At 27.0% G+C, this 20,500-nt stretch overlaps 2 protein-coding genes and 1 long non-coding RNA gene across 4 annotated transcripts in view; 1 reads left to right on the forward strand and 2 right to left on the reverse strand.

Annotated features, from left to right (window-relative positions):
* Positions 1 to 20,500, forward strand: part of LOC145945592 (uncharacterized) — a 290,305-nt gene that overhangs the window by 160,754 nt on the left and 109,051 nt on the right. The gene's annotated exons all lie outside the window — the stretch shown is intronic.
* LOC145945579 (proto-oncogene tyrosine-protein kinase ROS-like) lies at positions 3,611 to 12,252 on the reverse strand. Of its 2 annotated transcripts, XR_014426874.1 has the most exons (10): positions 12,142 to 12,252; positions 10,421 to 10,571; positions 9,773 to 9,854; positions 8,998 to 9,651; positions 7,328 to 8,769; positions 7,061 to 7,162; positions 6,712 to 6,905; positions 5,426 to 5,896; positions 4,675 to 5,138; positions 3,611 to 4,602 (listed from the first exon to the last, which is right to left on the reverse strand). XR_014426874.1 is itself a non-coding variant. In XM_083054640.1 (9 exons), exons 1-9 carry the CDS (start codon positions 12,247 to 12,249, stop codon positions 4,800 to 4,802), a joined length of 3,543 nt encoding a protein of 1,180 aa, XP_082910766.1. In that variant the 5' UTR covers positions 12,250 to 12,252; the 3' UTR covers positions 3,611 to 4,799. The 2 variants fall into 2 exon arrangements, 1 of the variants encoding a protein (XP_082910766.1); XM_083054640.1 differs by having other exon boundaries at positions 3,611 to 5,138.
* Positions 17,058 to 18,712, reverse strand: LOC145945582 (leukocyte tyrosine kinase receptor-like). Its single transcript, XM_083054642.1, has 2 exons — positions 18,247 to 18,712; positions 17,058 to 17,978 (listed from the first exon to the last, which is right to left on the reverse strand). Exons 1-2 carry the CDS (start codon positions 18,652 to 18,654, stop codon positions 17,634 to 17,636), a joined length of 753 nt encoding a protein of 250 aa, XP_082910768.1. The 5' UTR covers positions 18,655 to 18,712; the 3' UTR covers positions 17,058 to 17,633.

Consider the following 20,500-nt stretch of genomic DNA (forward strand, 5'->3'; position numbering starts at 1 on the left):
GACCATTCTTTAAACGAAACAGTAATTCATTAAGTGATTTTTTTAAATACATGCAAATGATAAAATGCTCTTATAATTAATGGTCAAATGTTTAAATTAAAAATGCTGACAAATATTGTCCCAAAGTATAATTAATGCAATAAATAATTGGCAAGTTGTGTTTGCTTGTAGGTATTCTATTTATGTCGATCTATAGTAGCTTCAATCTCTAAATATGATTGCAAGATAATTAATTTATGAAAACATATACTATTAAGAATAAGTTTACTACATCAATAATGATGTAGTAAATAATTGATGTAGTAAATAAGTTTACTACATCAAAAGCATAAAAATAATATCTATATTATCCATAATAAATCTAGGAATTTTTACACTCCAAGAAAGCAAGTTTATTAAAATACTTTATAATTATAATTTAATATTTTATAATTATATAATTTATAAATAATATAATTAATTAATAATAATTATAAATATTATATTATTTGTTTTTTTATTCTATCGTTTTTATCGATCACTCATAGTCGAGAGTCTCATAAAAATCGATCGAATACCATAGAAGAAAATTATTATGTTAGAAACATTAAAAATATTATGTGCTTTACTAAAAGTATTGATGCTAATTTAACAATTTTATAGAAAATGAAGACTCATTAATATTAAAAATCTAATTTTAGTTTGTATTGAAAAAGACAGTTGTACTGTCGAAACGTTTACATGTTTTTTTAATAAACTTAATTTATTCCTTAATAAAGAATCTGTTAATATCTTGATTATTCGGCTCGCAAGTTGGCCTATTATTGATTGTTTGATTTTAATTATACACGAGCCTTATCTTAATTTTGATATTATTAATTTTATTTCACGCTGGCCTTATAATGCGTCGCTATCATCTACATTACAAATATCATCGTTTTAATTTTAGTTTGTATTGAAAAAGACAGTTGTACTGTCGAAACGTTTACATGTTTTTTTAATAAACTTAATTTATTCCTTAATAAAGAATCTGTTAACATCTTGATTATTTGGCTCGCAAGTTGGTCTATTATTGATTGTTTGATTTTAAAAATCTTTATTTTTAAATATAAAAGTTTCAAAAACATATTTGGGGTACGTTTTAATATACGTATACGGCCACATTTATAATTATAAAAGCATAATTTTATACTACATAACATCTATTTATAAATGTGGCAATTTTAAATGTAATATTAACAAACTTTATACATACATCTTTTTTTTGTATCAAGTTTTTTGCTTATGCAGTTTTTATTTGAGTAAATTTTTTTAACGTCTTTTTTGTACAGTTTTACAATTATACATGTAAATTAACATTTGTAAAAACATTTAATTTTCTTTAATAACAATATCTTATACTTGACTAAAGTTTAGATCCGAACACAGCGGAGCTGCAATATACCATGGATCCTTCGAGAATGTACGTGACAGCTTATTAATATTATAGTACTTTTAGTTATATATTATACGTACATGTGTCACGCTATAATAAGATAAATTGGAATCGTTTTTCAAAGAGTCGTTTGAATCTTCTCTGAGGTAACACATAATCATTTTCTAATAAAGCATTGACTAGCCCTTACATAATTAAAAAGCGCTCGTGATTTTCGCGCCATGTATACTCTGAATTAAGACAAAGATTAAAACATTAATATCCAATAAATTAAATCTTTATATATATCTTTATATAAATCTTTATATATATTCGGTAAATTGTTTAAAGCTAATCTACGAATCGCAAGTTATTATCTTTCACTCTTACATATTTCCTTTTGTAACAGATCACGATGCACATGATCAAGTTATAAAACTTCTAATAAATATATTATAGTTTATTACGTTCTTTTTTTTAAATAATACTATGAAATAACAATGTGCAATTCACGTATAATACAGACATCTATTCTCAAATAGATGTGCAAAAACTCGTTTCTTCTTCATATGCACATGTACAAATAATTAATTAAATGTGTCGACTAGATAATGTTTATTGCATGCAATTTTACGTCTTCTATAACGCTTCTCACAAGTAAACCTCGGAGAAAATTGGACGCCGATTTTTTCAAATTTATTACAGTTATTTCTCATGTCAAAATATAAAGAAATCTGTCATTGTTTATAGCTTAAAATTGATTTTTTTATTTCTTTTTAAATTTTTTTAATTTTGCGCAAATACACGAATTTACAAATGTTTAAGTTGTTTCTAATTTTTTAAGATAATAAATTTATCCGATTAAACGTAGTTAAAACGCGATATTAAAATTTAAACCTAATATATATTTTTTTTGTTGTCATGTTCAAAATTGTTATATATAAAAATAAAAAATTGTAACATTAATGAGTCCGTTTACTCAATGTTACATTGATAAACACATACATATGTATATGACACTTTGATTTATTTATTCATGAATTTTCTGTAATTTTTTATACATTTTTATTTATCTGTAAATATCTATTTATATTTATAAATTTTTGTATAGAACTTACAGTGAAAAAGGCAAATTATTTTTTATTTAATACAATATTAAAAAATCAAAATTTTAGAGTTAAAATAAATTGTAACAAAACAATTACTAAGTATCGAAGTAAAAGATCAATACAATGAATCTTCGAATTGGCTCAATCAATCTGAATCAATAAATCAATAAATATGCGCAACAGCTATCACTCGCTATATGTGCGAATTTATATACTATTTATCACTTAATGTATATGTATACTTTAATATACACACATATTAGGTACATATTTTCTCTCACGGGATACAAAGTTTATGATATCGTGCTCTTCAAAATTTGTTTGCGTTAAAAATATAACAATAGAAAAAGAAATTTAACAAGATATTACACACACACTCACACACACACACACGCGTGCGCGCACGCACACAGAAAGTTATAAAATTTCTATGACGAGGAAAAAAATGATAATAAAAACATTTATTGTTGAAATATAAACATTGTTAAAACTGTGAGTGATAATAAACGCATTTATAAAAAAAGAAGTTGAATTATTTTATTATTTTTCAGTGTTAGTAAACGAAATATATGGTAAAGTTTAAAATTTTTCTTATGCAAATGTGTTAATAGTAATATAGAACATTATACATATATTATATAATTATAAGGTATTGTAAGCGAATTATTGACTTTAAAAATTAACATCTCATTTTTTATTAAAGATAATGCAAACCATTACATGTAATATTTATTTTGAAATATTTTCAAGCGATCCAACGAGATAGATCACATTTCCAAGCTATACAATGTATATCAATAGAACATTTTAAATCAACTTCTAGATCAAGGATTACTAAATGTCACCAAACAACGAATCTGTGTCCAAGATTATTCTGAAAATGACTGTAAATAATGAAATCGGTAAGAATTTATCGGTAAGAAAGTTAATTAAGTATTTAATACACTATACATTAATTCATCTTCATGTTTCTAGTTGTGTATTATAAATTTAAAATAAAAATTATAGAATATCGAGAATGGATATTAAAAAAACAAAAAATTTTATAGTAATTTTATCTATCTTCATATGTCATTTCCAAAAGTATCGAAAATAATCACCAATTTGAACTGATACTTCTTGATAGATAAAACTTGATCTCTTCTCATATTTTAATGTCAAATGGTGAAACGAATTATGCTAAAACTATCCCGAGTAAAAATTTTGATGCTACTTTAACACTTTTATATAGAAAATAAAAATTCATTAATATTAAAAATCCTTATTTTTAAATATAAAAATTTCAAAAACATATACATGTATTATATTATGGTTACGTTTTAATATATGTATACGGCCATATTTATAATTATAAAAGCATAATTTTATACTACATAACATCTATTTTTACATGTGGTAATTTTAAATGTAATATTAACAAACTTTATCCATCTTTTTTATATCTCAGCTTTTAATATCAAGCTTATATAATGTCAAGCTCTTTGATTATGCAATTTAAATTATTTAAGTAAATTTTTTTAACATCAACTTTTTTGTTTATAGTTTTACAGTTATACATGTAAATTAACATATGTAAAAATATTTAATTTTTTATAATAAAGAAATCTTTTACTCGAGTGAAACTTACAACCATATACAGTAGAGTACTTTTTCTGGAAACTGAACAGAACAGCAATATATCCTAAATCCTACGAGAAGTACGTGATTATTCGTTAGTACTTTTAGTTAAACATGCAATGCCATAATCCAATAAATTAGAACCATTTTTCAAAGAGTCATTTATATCCTCTCTGAGATAACACCTATTGTAGGTCACTGGCGAATTTACGAAGCAAGGCAACAATTCTCCCACTTTCTAATAAAACATTGACTAGCCTTTACATAATTAAAGAGCACTCGTAATTTTTGCGCTATGATATTGAATAAATACAATAATTAAAATATTAATGTCCAATATTATATGTTTTTTGTATATCATTCGATAAATTCTTTAAAGCTAATCAACGAATCGCAAAATACTATCTCTTTCACTCTTACATATTAAGATTTCCCTTTGTAATAGATCACGCTGCATCTGCATTCGATCAAGTTATAAGACATCTAGTAAACATATAGTTTATTACGTTTCTTTGAAAAATAAGATTATAAAATGACAATGACCAATTTACTTACAAACATATATAGAGATGTCTAATGCAGACATATTTTCAAATATTTCAAATAAATGTGCAAAAATTCGTTTCTCTTTAATATACACATGTTCATATAATTAATTAATTGTGCCGGCTAAATAATATTCATATTGGATGCAATTTTGCGTCTTTTATGTCGCATCTTAGATCTATAATATTGTTCAGACAAATTTTAAAATTTGGTCTGGCATTTGCTACACCCCAGCAACGCTGCATCAATAGATATAACAAGGATGGACAGTCGAGAGACATCTGCAACCTGCCTCCCTCGCGTACGTAATTCATCACTTCGAGATTAGATTTTGTAGGGTAAGGTTGCTCACCCAATGATGTAATCTCCCACATTAGTACTCCGAATGACCAAACATCGCTCTGAGAAGTAAATACTCCGTTCGCTAGGGATTCCGGTGCCATCCAGCGAACAGGAAGCAGACCTTCTCCTTCCTAAAATAAAATTTTAACAAAGATAAATCTCCTATTCTAATTATCCATTTTTGCAATAAGTATTCTTAAGCAAAAAACTAATATCTTGCATTATACATTTTGTTAACTAATATTTTGCATTATACATTATATACATATATATTGGAGAAATATATATAAAAATATATACATAGTCTTCATTTTTCTTAAATTCTATTTGACTTAAAGATATAATATAATAATATAAAGACGCTACAATAGAAAAACACTTTCAAAAAGTTTCATCTTTTTTAATTAATTATATCTACCTTGCGATAATAGTCATCCCTGCAAATATCTCTAGCAAGTCCAAAATCACCGATTTTGACGATACGATTCTCACGATCTCTCGCAGACACTAAACAATTTCGGCACGCGAGATCTCTATGCACAAAGCGCAGCTCTTCTAAATAGCAACAGCCGCGCGCAACATCTTCGCACATAGCGAGCAAATCATGAAGACGCAAAGCGTGTAAATCAGAAGGTTGTAATATTCGACACTCTCTCAAATATTTTTGCAGATCAGTTTCCATTAATTCCAACACGAGTAATGGAGAATCGTCGTCTAAGCAGACAGCTAGTAATCTTAACACATATTCGTGTCTAAAGTGACTCATAAGCTTAGCTTCTTGCAAGAATTTCTTTTTTTCTTCGACGGAAGCACACCTTTCTAACATTTTTATGGCAACGGATGTCTCTGATCCCGGTTCTTCTAAATCCTTGACATTCCCTTGATACACCTGCGAAATATTGAAAATTAATGTAACTTTTATTAAACAAGAAAAGATAATTTAATTTCTTATAACATTATACATATATATTTCGTTTTATTTTAAATAATTCAACGAAAAAAATGAAGTGCACATGTATGTCTTAAAAATTAATGTATTACTATCTCTTTTAAAATGTTGATTTATATATCCGAAAAAATTGTATTCTCATCTTAAGAACATGCCACTTATATTTATAATATTTTCTACTAAAATAGGCGCCAAAAGGATCCTCTTAATTTACAAGAAAAATTCTCTAAAGAGATATTTTTAACATGCAAGAATATATACTTGATGAGATGTTTTTTTATCCGTGTATTATTAAAATTATTAATCGATATAACAAAAAACAGTCTTACAAATGGACCTATACTTACTTATATAGTTACTTATTACATGTATATTTAAATGTTACACATATAATTGAATATTTTTTATGTATTTGACATAGTTAAATACACATTTTTGCTTATTATGTTATTATTTTTAATATTAATTGTAAACTTATAAATTTATTATAAATTTAAATAATTTTATTTTATTAATTTTTATTTTAAATTTATTATTAATTTATTATATTTATTTATTGCGGCGCTGAAGTTGCAAAAGAAATTAAAAATATATTCTCAATTTAAAAATTGGAAATATTCTTATCTGTTTAGAGGACTTATTAATGCATTTCAAGAAAACAATTTTTTTGGTGTAAGATTTACTAAGAAATGTGCATTTCTTACTTCTGCATCTAAACATTAATGACTTAAAATATGACGTTACCAAAAATTTACCATTCCGAATGCGCCGCTGCCAAGCAGTTTCGTTAGTGTGATTTGCTCACGTTTGATTTTAGTCAGCATAAATTTATTTGGATTATATTGCAACGCAGGACTGTATAGCGCATTGAGCTGAACGTTTCCGATAGGCACCTCATGTAGAATCCTAGTCAAAACTTGCTCGTTATCTTCTTTGCGTTGTCGGTATACTGTTATAAAGTTATAATATATTTAAATAATATTATGCATTGCAAATTTTAAATTTTGCTCTTTTAATGAACAAGTTAATGTTTTTCTGAAAAATCTCTCCACTTATTACATTAATCATAATTTGTATTAAAAAAATGTGTATAAATATACTTACAACAATAAATAAAGTAGCAGATGCAGATTACAATAACGGTACCAGCAAGGCTTAACATTAATGTTAGATTATATTGGGTAGATCGAATTCTCGAATCGTCACCTTTGTTACATAAAAATATAGTTTTAATTTTCCGGTTTTTTTGAATATTTCTACTTATAATTTTATCATTAAAAATATTTCATATTTGAAATTCTGTAATTCATTTATATGTATGATAATAAACAGATCATATTAAAATATCTACATTTTATCATATTTGCTTACCAAGTGTTTGAAAAATAAATCTCTCATCAGATGGCCATGTAAAGTTTTCGTATTCAGGATATGTCAGTATCAAACGAAACTTGTATAAAGTTGCCGGTAGCAAGTTTTCTATATAATACATTACTGTCTCATCATTATTCTTCTCAAAACTATCTGCGATTTGCCACTTTTGCATCACATCATTTTTGTATTCCAGTACGTAATGGATCGTCAAATTAACGCTAGGAATCCACGAAATATTCATATAGTTTATGCTAACTCCGCTCAAAGTTATATTGTTCGGTTCCGAGTACGTGTACACGGTTTTGATCGAACTGTCATTATAGAGATTGGAGTAGTTGGCTGGATACACACGTACATACACAAAGTATTTCTGATTTGGCAGCATCGATTGAATTATTGTAAAAAATTTGTTGTCAACTTTATTATTAATAAATGGCTTTTTTATCGGTTGCGTGCTTTTCCACGAATTAATTGTTTCCCAATATACTCTATAAGTTACTGTCTCACAATTCAGTTTCGTGGGTAGCATCCAATAAACTGCCGCTGTAGTTGGCGTCAGAACCTGAACCGTTACATTTTCCGGTGCATTGAGCTTGCTCACGTTAGTTTTCAATATTACTTCCGAGCTGAATTGCAGGTTCGTCGATAATTGATCAGAGTAAAAATTGCTCACAGCTAGCTTCAGCTTGTATTTTGTAAACGGTGTTAAATTCTGAATTTCATAATGCCGCTCGTATGTCTGCATATAGAATTCATCGAACTTGTTACTAAGGTTATTATTCAAACAGCTTACGTAGATGATATATTTAGGAGTTGGTATGTTGTTTTTGCATTTTTGCTTGCGAGTCGATTCTGTCGTATTAAATTTCAAAACAATACTGTTCGCTGTTATTCTTATTATTGTAATATTATAAATTTTTTCATCAGATATAAGGCATTCCTTCCGAGGATATGGTTGTAAGGAGGATGATTTACCAAACGATATCATGGGTTTAAAGTAATCCGTGCTTTTTATTATTTGCACGTGTTTAGATGCGTTTTTTTCACTGTCGACAAGTGCATACTTCTTTTTTAAAATATAAAGATAAGAATCTGATATTTTTAAATTATATCCACTTATATAAATGTTTGTTTCATCAATTATAAAATATCCCAGAAACTCCGTGCCAATTTCAGCGATTGAAATTGAATTGCATTTATTTATTTTAATGTTCGCCACAAATAATTCGTGTTTATCTAGCCAGTATATTATTGGCTCCTCTGTATTTGTGATGTCAAGCTTTATTCGATAATAAATTTTGAATAATGATAATTTGTATGGACAAAAGGTCATATCGGATTTTAAAAAAGGTTGCACATTTCTTCCGTCAAGATCCGATTTCATTAATACATACTGTATATGTGACTCTGCATCAAACATTTCTATCCAGTATAAAAATCTGGAAAATATATATATTATTATATATGTGTATTATAAAACATAATTTTAAACGTGAAGTTAAATAAAATAATAAGCTTAAGTTATAACAATTTTATGATAATTAATGATTTTATGATTCTTTATATCTTTATTACAAAATCATAGTATATTACTGCAAAATTAGAAAATACTATAAATTCTTAACCGAAAGACACATAAGTGTTTTAGTGAATAAAAGGTAGCGTACCCTATAGATGGCTGTGTAGTTAAACAAGCAAGCCTTTTCTCTCTGCTCAAGATCTTATCATATTTGACTATGCCATTTTGCCACATTGTTAAGTCCAGCTTTAAAATTGACTCCTGATTTTCCATCCAATATAGATTTCTTCCTATCCAATCGATCCAGAGAGAGTATGCATTTTTTCTTAATCTAGTTATTTTCGTAATATTATTTTTATTCATATCCCCTATCATTAAATCTTGTGTAGACCCATACTCATTATTGGTCTCCTGGATCCAATAAATTTTATGTTCTGCTACAGAATAAGAAACATCGGTTATAATATATTTGCTATTAAAGGTAAAGAGATTGACGTAGGTTCTTGAATCCAGATCCCATATTGCAATGGTATTATTCACTGTAATCAATAATTGAGGTATCGGATTTTCGTGCGTCGTTGATACGTTCATTAAATCCGTATAAGGACCAGCTCCAGCTTTAGTATGCGCTCGTACTCGATAATAGTACGTTGTATTAGGTTTTAGATTATGTTCTGTGCATTCCATTGTAGTTAAAATAGTTTTGTCGTCAAAGATTTGAATCTTTTTTAGGTTCTCGATGAACCAACATTGCACTGAATATCCTTGTATCACTTTGTTTTCATGTTTAGGTTGATTCCACCTGTAAGATAAAATTTAGCCTGTTCATATTTAATAAATTTTTAACAGAATCAATATTTTTATATGTCTATGTTAAATTTTAGAGAAAAAAAGGATATAGACTAAAAACTTTGATTCTTCACCTGAATGTCACAGAAATGTTGATTTTTCCATTTAGAAATCCATTGAAATCTACGAATGCTCTTGGCTCGCTCGGAATTTTTCCTAGAGATTTTGAGGTGGTACATATTAATATGTTTAAGTTGATTATTTTGATAAATAAAAAAAAATAATAATAATTTAACGTGGAATGAAAATAAAGAAAAACGAAAAAAAATAGCCTATATATCAAAATTAACATGCAAGTTTTTAAAATAATTAAATAACATAAAACCCTTGTGTATTTGTGTGTGTGTATGTGTTTCAAGACTTGTGTTAGAAAAGTAATTGCTAAGTTATAATTAAAAAAACTTCCAATAAAGTGCCAAACACTTTTCTAAAATTTCCTATTATTCACAAATCAGAGGTACATTATTTGCGACTGATTTAAAACAAACAAGAATAATAATGAAATTGATGGTGTTATCTAAATTTTGCTTTATTTTACATACAGTGTATACATTTTTTCTTTCTTTTCGACAGAATGAATTTTATATTATCCTTGTTATTAGAAAATGGTTTGATATTTTTTAAATTTAATTTTTACTTTCTCTTGAATTTACATTATACTTACAACTTGTAAATTTTTTGTTAATTTTTTATTAACGTTCTATATATTTATTGCATCTTACCAATAAATTCTGGGTTCATGGACATATTTGCAAATGTAACTTCATCTACTTCATTGACTTCACTTCTTATAGTCACGCTTTCAGAATAATTCTGATCTGGCTGGAGATTTTCTAAAATGAGATGATTGTTGTTTTCGGGCACTGGAATATCCTGAATAAAATATAACATATAAAAAAAATAAGTTAGACAGCTAGGCCAGAAATTCTACTGTATCATTAATGATAAATAAAATAGTATATCTAAAAATATATATAAATAAGATTACCGTAAAAAATAACATCATATGTCAAAATAAATAAAATAAGCATAAAATTTCTTGTTTTGTAATAATTTTAGCTTGATATTTTATAATTCCATTCCTAATTTATAATGTGTTTAATATTATGTAATTTTATTTCTATAATATTTATTCTTATTATTTTTCATTATATTTTCTTGCGAAATATCAAACATGAATCTTATATTAAAAAGAAACTAACGCAGAATAGGCAGAATAAGGATTATTTAATAAGAATTCATAATTGTTTCTTTTTTAATAAATGTTATATTAAAATGTTACTCTCTTCGATTCTTGAAGCGATTTTGCTGATAGTTATAGTTCATGATTTAGTTTTTTTGCGATTGTTAGTTAACTTTTTAAAATAAGCGAATTTACTTTGTAATAATCCGTATGTTTTAATTAAAATTTCAATAATAATGTTTGTATTTCAAGAATCCAAATGTTTAAAGTATTCTCTTTTATATGTGTTTGTGTGTGATTATAGAAATTATATAAATTTTTGTACTTAAAATCTTGTCGAAATTCTTTTTGATTATGGTTATATCTTTTAACCCAAACAAATTCTGGAAAACAGGATACCATAATCTTTCGATTGACATTACCACGATATATAAGAATATGTGCATATTCTACATATAACTATTTAAATGGATATCTATATTCATATGGCTATATATATGGATATACTATCAATATTATATATATACATCTATAAATTTTTATTAGTTAAATTGGAATAGATTGCTGTTACGTATATTGTTTATTTAACTTTTGGCCCTATAAAGTTAATTGATACAATTTGAATTCTATTATACCAATTTAGTCGACATTCCTTTATATGTATATAGCACAAATGCAACTATCCTTGACACATCAAAATGACGCTGACTCTTTGAATTAATTTAGTTTACTAAAAATTTATTTACAAGTCTTATTATATTATTAAATAATTATAAATATTTAATAAAGTAAATAAGATCTTTTTGCAAATTGATGAAAAATCACATAAAACTCAATTCAAGTGTCATATATATATATATATATATATATATATATATATATGTATGTATGTATGTATGTATGTCTGTATGTATGTATCAAAATAATGAAAAATTAACAGAAAATCTCATTAATATTAATAATTATTATTCTTAGAAATAGCAATAGAAACACAAACATAATACAGTCAAATTTTAATATTTCGTCTTAATTAAGTTTAATTTTGGACTATATTATACATCCATTTAAAAACAAAATAAAATTTTCAAGCTTTATACATCCTTCCTCATTGCATCATACATTTTAGTTTTATGTATAGTTTTATTTTATTATACAGTATGTAATATTATTATATTACACGTTTTAGTTACTCAAATAAACTGCACTATTACTTGTAATAACATTTAATTGTTTTTTAATGAAGCGAAAAAAATCTCTTACCTGCGTGAAAAGGTTGTCCGGAACGGTGTGATTCTTTGTCGAAATCGCGATAGCTGACTTCATCAGCATTAAACATTTCAATAAAACGGATAATCTTATTTCAAACATAATAACCTCTTTCTTCGGTGAATGTTGGCGCTCAATTTTTAATCACCTGTATTGTTTTTTTTTATTCTATAAATGATTCAGATTTCATCTAATCAACTCGATACTTATATGTGCTCGATGAATTCTTTAGAATCTAGTTTGCGAATCGCGTTATTGTCTTCCAATATTACACTTTAATATATCTTTTATGATCAATCACAATATTCTAGTAAATAGTAATTTTTATAATTTTTCTATGGGAACCAATAACAAAAATGAATACGAAGCACGCGTATTTATTTGATTGTATCCAAGATAATAATTTATCTTTGTTGTAATTTCTTTTAATATTTCGTAAATAGATAATTAATAAAAATATAAAAGAACAATTAATAAGCAATCCGAAAATCATAGAATTATAAATTTTCTGTCACTTTCACCGCTATTCAAGCATAAATTATTATCCACATTGAGATATTTGTCATTTTTTGTTTCACTAAAATATAAAAAATTATGATTACTTCTTTTATGCATATTGTATACTACGCATGTTTTTAGGATCCACTATATGTGCATATTGTTGTGTGACGTTTATATAACAGTATTTGATTCAATAAATGATGCGGAACGTTGTCTTTTCTCGTGGCAATCACAATCGTAACTGACATCGCAGATTAGACTGATCGTGCCTTATTTGCTGCACTCTGTATGATTCATTTCGCTCTGCCTGATCGATGATACTCACAATCAATGTTATTTCCAACAGTTACTTTTTCTAACACAGAGAGAATTTTCTTTTAGAATTTACCTACTTTAGAATTTACCCCAGAAAAACATTTAGTAATCGTGAGACAATATGGTATACAAAAATTTTAAAAATATGTTTGATTAATTTTACTATACTTTTAGAAAAATTAATCAATCATATTTTATATTTTATTGTAATAAATATTTTTATTTTTTATTGTGATAAATAAACGTCAACTGATTTACGTCGTGCAATTCAGAAAAGTGAACCTTCTATTTATTAGTTTTGCAGGTTCTCACTCTGTCATTTGTCATTGCAAAACTGATCATTTCACGTAATCGGCACTAAAATTTTTTCAAACTACAGACTTCAAGCTTTATTTTCGTATTTTAAACACCTAGATATCATAATTATTAGCTGAATTATAAATTCTTGAACTTTTACCATTTTTACTAATTTTAAGTGTACCGTTTTTTTTTTTTTTTTTGCCAAGTGTATCTTTTGGCAGAAAGCAGCTGATTCAAGCATTAATTTCCTAATTAAATTGAAATTAATAATTAACAGAAATCAGTTGATAACTGTCAAAGAAATATTAATCGAGTTTAAAGTATTATAACATATTATTAATAACAACATTTTTATTTTAGTTTTATAACAGGTTATTATTTTAAAATTAGCAAATTAACGCCTTTAATCAACTGATTTAAACGCTTTCAACATCTTTGTATATTATAACGTATATCAAAATAATTTGAAATTCACAGAAATTTGAAATCAGACAAGTCGCAAGATAGAATTTATATAACACAGAATAAATAATTAGATGACATAAGACAAGATACAAGCAGAACAAACAAAATAAACAGCGAGTGTTACTTTCATAATTTGATAGCAATCGAGCAATATTGCATGAATGATAATTTCTACAGATTCAACGATTTCTATTTTAAAATTGAAACGTTATATTTTTAAAATATTAATTTAATGTTTGTTTGTATAATTAAGCATTTAGAAAATCGGTTTCTATATATTGACGAGAAAATATCGATGATTACCACCTTGATTTAAAAACTACTTTTTTATGAGATAATTTTTGTCTGAAATTATACATATATTTTGCAATACGAAGTTTTGTATCACAAGGAATTATCTTAGGAGCAGTGGCATATTCAGAATTTTGTTTCGGGAAACTGAAACTGTGTAGACGAGCAATTACATAAAAAAAATTCATATTTAACAATTTAGCTATGTACTATAGTTTTATTTACTTTTATAAACTGCTCAATAAATGCAAAAATGTTGACAACTTAGTTCAGGGACTAAAATAAAATTTTTATTATATATTATTCGTTGACCAACTTTCAAAGGAGGCTCTTGAGGCTGCTTACAATAAAGATATCAGATATTATCGTGAGCATCACACAAAGAAATCCAGTAAACGGGACAGTAATGAAGATCTTTTTAAAAGAGAGCTTTTAAGCTCAGATTCATATATTGCGTTATTAGAAAAATGTTAAAAAGCACTGCGTATTTCCAAAGGAAGTCAAACAATTTTTAGAATTCGCAAATAAAAATTAACATATATATAAACAAGCATACATACACTCGCGAATGCATATATTCTCAATTATATTATATTATAGATACATATAATTTTTTATAAACTAGAAGAACACAAGCGCGACATTCTTCGATTTTATATTAAATAGAATAATTATTAAAATAATAATAATTTTTTGACAGAATCAACTGATAACTGTCAAAAAATATTAATCGAGTTCAAAGTACTATAACATTATATTTAAAATATACTATTATTTAAATTTTTACAACATAATATTATTTTAAAATTTAATTAGCAAATTAACTTTAATCAGCTGATTTCTGTCAAAATATATTACTAAAGCGTTAATTAGATAATTAAATTTCAAAGTAATAATGTTATAAAAATTAAAGTAGTAATGTTGATAATACTTTATCCTCGATTAATATTTTTTGACAGAAATCAGCAAATAACTGTCAAAAATAATAACCGAGTTTAAAGTAGCTTATTTCTATCAAAAAATATTAATAAATCTTTTCGTCAATAAAATCGTAATTAGTCTCGATTATCAAATGATTCTTGTAGAAAATTCTATTTCTTTGTTAACACTTTCTGTTCATGATATAAATACTAAATTTTTATTGCACAGCATAATTATTTAATAATTAATTAATATATTTTTTTAAGCATTGATTGCAATACATGCATAAAAATATGTGACTTAATTATGCAATGCATACAAATTTATTATTTAAATCATTAACAGAGAACAAAAAGATAGAATTTTCTACAAGAAACTTTCGATCAAAATATCTGCGCTCCCATTAAATTCGCGCGTCTGTACACATCCATCTCGCTGCATATCTCGCGCAAGACTGACCGCAAGCCGCAAAACTCAGAGCAGCGGTATCGCCAAGCGCAGCTATACGTCCGTCACGCTGCGCGTCTCGCGCGAGACTGATTCTCGATCTCGAGACATTGCGATTGCGAGACTGATCGTCAGCGTCAGTCTCGCGCGAGACGCGCAGCGTGGCGGACGTATGGGTTGTGTTTAACCATACCGCTGCTAAGAGTCTTGCGGTCAGTCTCGCGCGGTACAGACGCGCGAATATAATAGAAGCGCAGATATTTTGATCGAAAAAGTCTTGTAGAAAATTCTATTTATTTTTGTTCTCTGTTAAAGATATTAATAATAAATTGTTATGCATTACATAATTAGTTCACATATTTTCGTACACGTATTGCAATCAACGCATAAAAAAATGCATAAAAATTCAGTATTTAAATCTGAAACAGAAAGTGCGAACAAAGAAATAGGATTTCTACAAGAATCCATTGATAATCGAGATAATCACAACGTCGAAATTAATTATGATTTTATTGACGAAAGGATTTATTTATATTTTTTGATAGAAATCAGCTACTTTAAACTTTAATATTTTTGACAATTATCAGCTGTTTCCTGTCAAAAAATATTAATCGAAGATAAAGTATTATAACGTATTATTTACAATATATTATTATTTTAATCTTTTTAACATATTATTTTAAAATTTAATTAGCAAATTAACGCTTTATTAATATTTTTGACATACGTCAGCTGATGAAACTTAATTTGCTAATTAAATTTTAAAATAATATTATGTTGTAAAAATTTAAATAATAGTATGTTTTAAATATAATGTTATAGTACTTTAAACTCGATTAATATTTTTTGACAGTGATCAGCTGATTTCTGTATCATTCTCTTTAACATAAAATTGAGGAATCGCGCTTGTGTCGTTCTAGTCCCGTTCTAAAAATGGCATGTTAAGTCGATTCTCGCAAGTATTGTTGCCTTTTTTTGCGATGTTGATTAACTGCCTCGATTTGCGTTGTACGTTATATCCATAGCATCGAAAGGTTGTCATTGCGAGGATTAATAGTTTAACAGTTTGTTCAAAATAAAATTAAATAAAATAATAATAAAATATGTTTTAAATAATGTTACAGTATTTAAAACTCTGTTAATATCTTTGACAGTTATCAGCTGATAATCTCGATGCTACGAATATAACGCACAACGCGAATTGAGACAGCCAGCATTGCGGAAAAGAAGCAACAATACTTCGAGACTTTCGAGAATCGACTTAACATGTCTTTTTTTATAAAGGGACTAGAACAACACAAGCGCGCGCTATTTATTTTCTCGCAATATATACGCGAAAAATACGCAATAAGATGTTTTTAAATACAGGAATTTATAAAATTTTTATGATCATGAAGAAAATGATAATAAAAATATATATATCATATATATATGTTAAAATATAAACATTATTGAAATTTTAGTGATAACAAACGCACTCGTGAAAAAGATAGACAAGTTAAGATAGAGTTACTTATCAGATGATATTAATTAATTAATTTGAAACTAATATAAAAACTGAATTATGAGACAAAATTCCTTCAACAATCGAAGAAAGTCAAGCTCCCATGATTTATTTACTAAGAGAAATAGTTCATACTTAGAGAAAAAATAGAGAAAAAAATGTCTTACTTGTTTAAAGTTTGAAATAAACATGCAATGCCATAATGAGATAAGTTGGAATCGTTTTTCAAGATGTCATTTGATTCTTCTCTGAGATAACATCTATGCAACTAGCGAATTTACAGAGTACGGAATTCTCTACCACTTTCTAATAAAGCATATACTTGACCTAATTAAAAAGCTTTGTCATTTTCGTGCTATGATACTGAATTAATAAGATAATAAATAAAACTTTAATCTCTAAAATGATATACATTTTATTTATCTTTCGGTAAATTCTTTAAAGCTAATTTACGAATCGCAAGTTATATCTTTCTCTTACGTATTAAGAGTTCCCTTTGTGACAGATCAGGCATCTGCATTCGAGCAGTTATAAAACTTCTAGTAAATATATAGTCTATTACGTATGTTTGAAAAATTAATTATGAAATGACAATGACCAGTTCACATACAGATATATATGTATATAAATAAACGTATAATACAGACAGTATAATTTCAAATATCTCATAGATGTAATACTCATCTTTTCTTCTTAAAATACACATATACAAACAATTAATTAATTGCCGGCTATATAATATTCATTGATGCGTCGGATTCAATATTGCGTCTTCTGTGTGGCTTCTTAAAACTATAATATTGTTCAGACAAAATTTAAAGTTTGGTCTGTCATTTGCTGCACTCCAGCAACGCTGCAATAGTTGGTATAACAAGGATGGACAGTTGAGAGGCATCTGCAATCTGCCTCCCGTGCGTACATAATCCATCACTTCGAGATTAGTTCTGGTAGAGTAAGGTTGCTCACCTAACGATGTAATCTCCCACATTAGTACTCCGAATGACCAAACATCGCTATAAGAAGTAAATATTCCGTCCACTAAGGATTCCTGTGCCATCCAACGAACAGGAAGCAGATCTTCTCCTTCCTAAAATATAATTTCAATAAAGTTAAATCTTCTATTCTAATTATCAATTTTTTAAATAAGTATTCTTAAGCAAAAAACGTTTACTAATATTTTGCATTATACATTATATACATAAATGAATATTGGAGAAATATATATGAAAATATATAAATAGTTTAAATTTTTCTTAAATTCAATTTGACTTAAAGATATACAATAATATTATAAAGACGCTACAATAGAAAAATACTTCCAAATAGTTTTATCTTTTTTAATTAATTATATCTACCTTGCGGTAATAGTCATCCCTGTAAATATCTCTGGCAAGTCCGAAATCACCGATTTTGACGATACGATTCTCGCGATCTCTCGCAGACACTAAGCAATTTCGGCACGCGAGATCTCTATGCACAAAGCGCAGCTCTTCCAAATAACAACAGCCTCGCGCAACATCTTCGCAAATGGCGAGCAAGTCGTGTAGACGCAAAGCGTGTAAATCAGAAGGTTGGAATATTCGACACTCTCTCAAATATTGTTGCAGATCACTTTCCATTAATTCCAACACGAGTAATGGAAAATCCTCGTCTAAGCAGACAGCTAACAGTCTTAACACATTTTCATGTCTAAAGTGATTCATAAGCCTAGCCTCTTGCAAGAATTTCTTTTTTTCTTCCATGGAAGCACACTTTCCCAACATTTTTATGGCAACGGATGTCTCTGATTTCGGTTTTTCTAAATCCTTGACGTTCCCTTTAAACACCTGCGAAATGTTGAAAATTAATGTAACTTATATTAAAAAAAAAAGATAATTTAAATTCATATAACATTAAACACATATATATTTCGTTTTATTTCAAGTAATTCAACGAAATAGAATAAAATGCATATGCATGTCTAATAAAAATTATTGTATTACTATCTCTTTTAAATCGTTTTTACTCAAATAAACTGCACTATTACTTGTAATAACATTTAATTGTTTTTCAATGAAGCGAAAAAAATCTCTTACCTGCGTGAAAAGGTTGTGCGGAACAGTATGATTCTTTGTCAAAATTGCGATAGCTGCTTTCACCAGCATTAAACTTTTCAATAAAACGCATAATCTCATCTTAAACATAATAATATCTTTCTTTGGTGAATGTTGGCGCTCAATTTTTAATCACCAGTATTGTATTTTTTTTATTCTATGGATGATTCAGATTTGATCTAATCGACTCGATACTTTATTATGTGCTTGATGGAATTCTTTAGAATCTAGTTTGCGAATCGCGTTATTGTCTTCCAATATTACATTTTAATATATCTTTTTATGATTAATCACAATATTCTAGTAAATAGTAATTTTTATAATTTTTCAATGGGAACCAATAACAAAAATAAATACGAAGCGACACGTATTCACTTGATTCTATCGAAAATAATAATATATCTTTGTTGTAATTTCTTTTAATATTTCGTAAAAAGATAATCAATAAAAATATAATCGAACAATTTATAAGCAATCCGAAAATTATAGAATTATTAATTTTCTGTCACTTTCACCGCTATTTACCCATACGGCACAGGACCTTGCAGCAATATTGCAGCAATATTGCAATCTTCCATATTGCAATGCAATATTGCAGCAACATTATTGAAATATAAATATGGAACGTTGCTGCAATAATGCGATAATGATGTTGCAGCAACATTGTAAAATTATATATATATATATAAAATTTGAATATTATTAAAAAATATTTTCAAAAAATCAGTTTATTAATTGCATATATGTATAATATAATGTATGTGCAAATTATAATACCTTCATAAAAAAACGTATTATATACAAGTATTTTAAATTATAAAATATTGCCAACAGTCATACATGTAAAAACTTGTTTATTAGTTTTGTAAAAATTGTTACTCAAATTGGCATAATAAACAACTTAAATAGCTTCAACAACAGCACCAGTTCTCGTCCGATCACTGAAGGTTAAGCAGCGTTTGACACGGTTAATACTTGGATGGGTGGTGACCGCTTGTGAATTATAAAATATTAAAATAAGGAATTATTATCAACTTACACACCCACATACGCGCGCGCGCACACACACACACACACACACACACACACACACACACATATATATATATATATGTATATATATATATAGTTACTATACACGTTTTTGAAATGTTTTTTATTTTATTTTAGTTGGAACAATAAAATATTTGGTTAATCATATATATTAACCAAATTATTTGGAACGGTTTACCAAACTTTGGTTATGTCAACAAAATTGTTTTTTCAGTGTTATTAGGTGTAGATAGGACAATAGATTGTTAGAATGTAAAAATACCAATTATTATGTCATTACAAAGCATTATAATATATATATTACATTGCAATATTGCTGCAATATTGTATTGCAATATTGCTGAAAGCGGACATTTTACCGTTGCTGCAATATTGCAGCAATGTTGCAGCAACATTTTGCAACATTTCTGCAATCTTGCAATCTTGCAAAGAAATATTTCTGCAATCATCATTGCTGCAGTAT

The sequence above is a fragment of the Prenolepis imparis genome, unplaced genomic scaffold (genome assembly GCF_030444845.1).
Source record: "Prenolepis imparis isolate NDT839.2.m4 unplaced genomic scaffold, iyPreImpa1.0 SCAF_14, whole genome shotgun sequence".
In the NCBI taxonomy this organism is placed as follows: domain Eukaryota; kingdom Metazoa; phylum Arthropoda; class Insecta; order Hymenoptera; family Formicidae; genus Prenolepis; species Prenolepis imparis.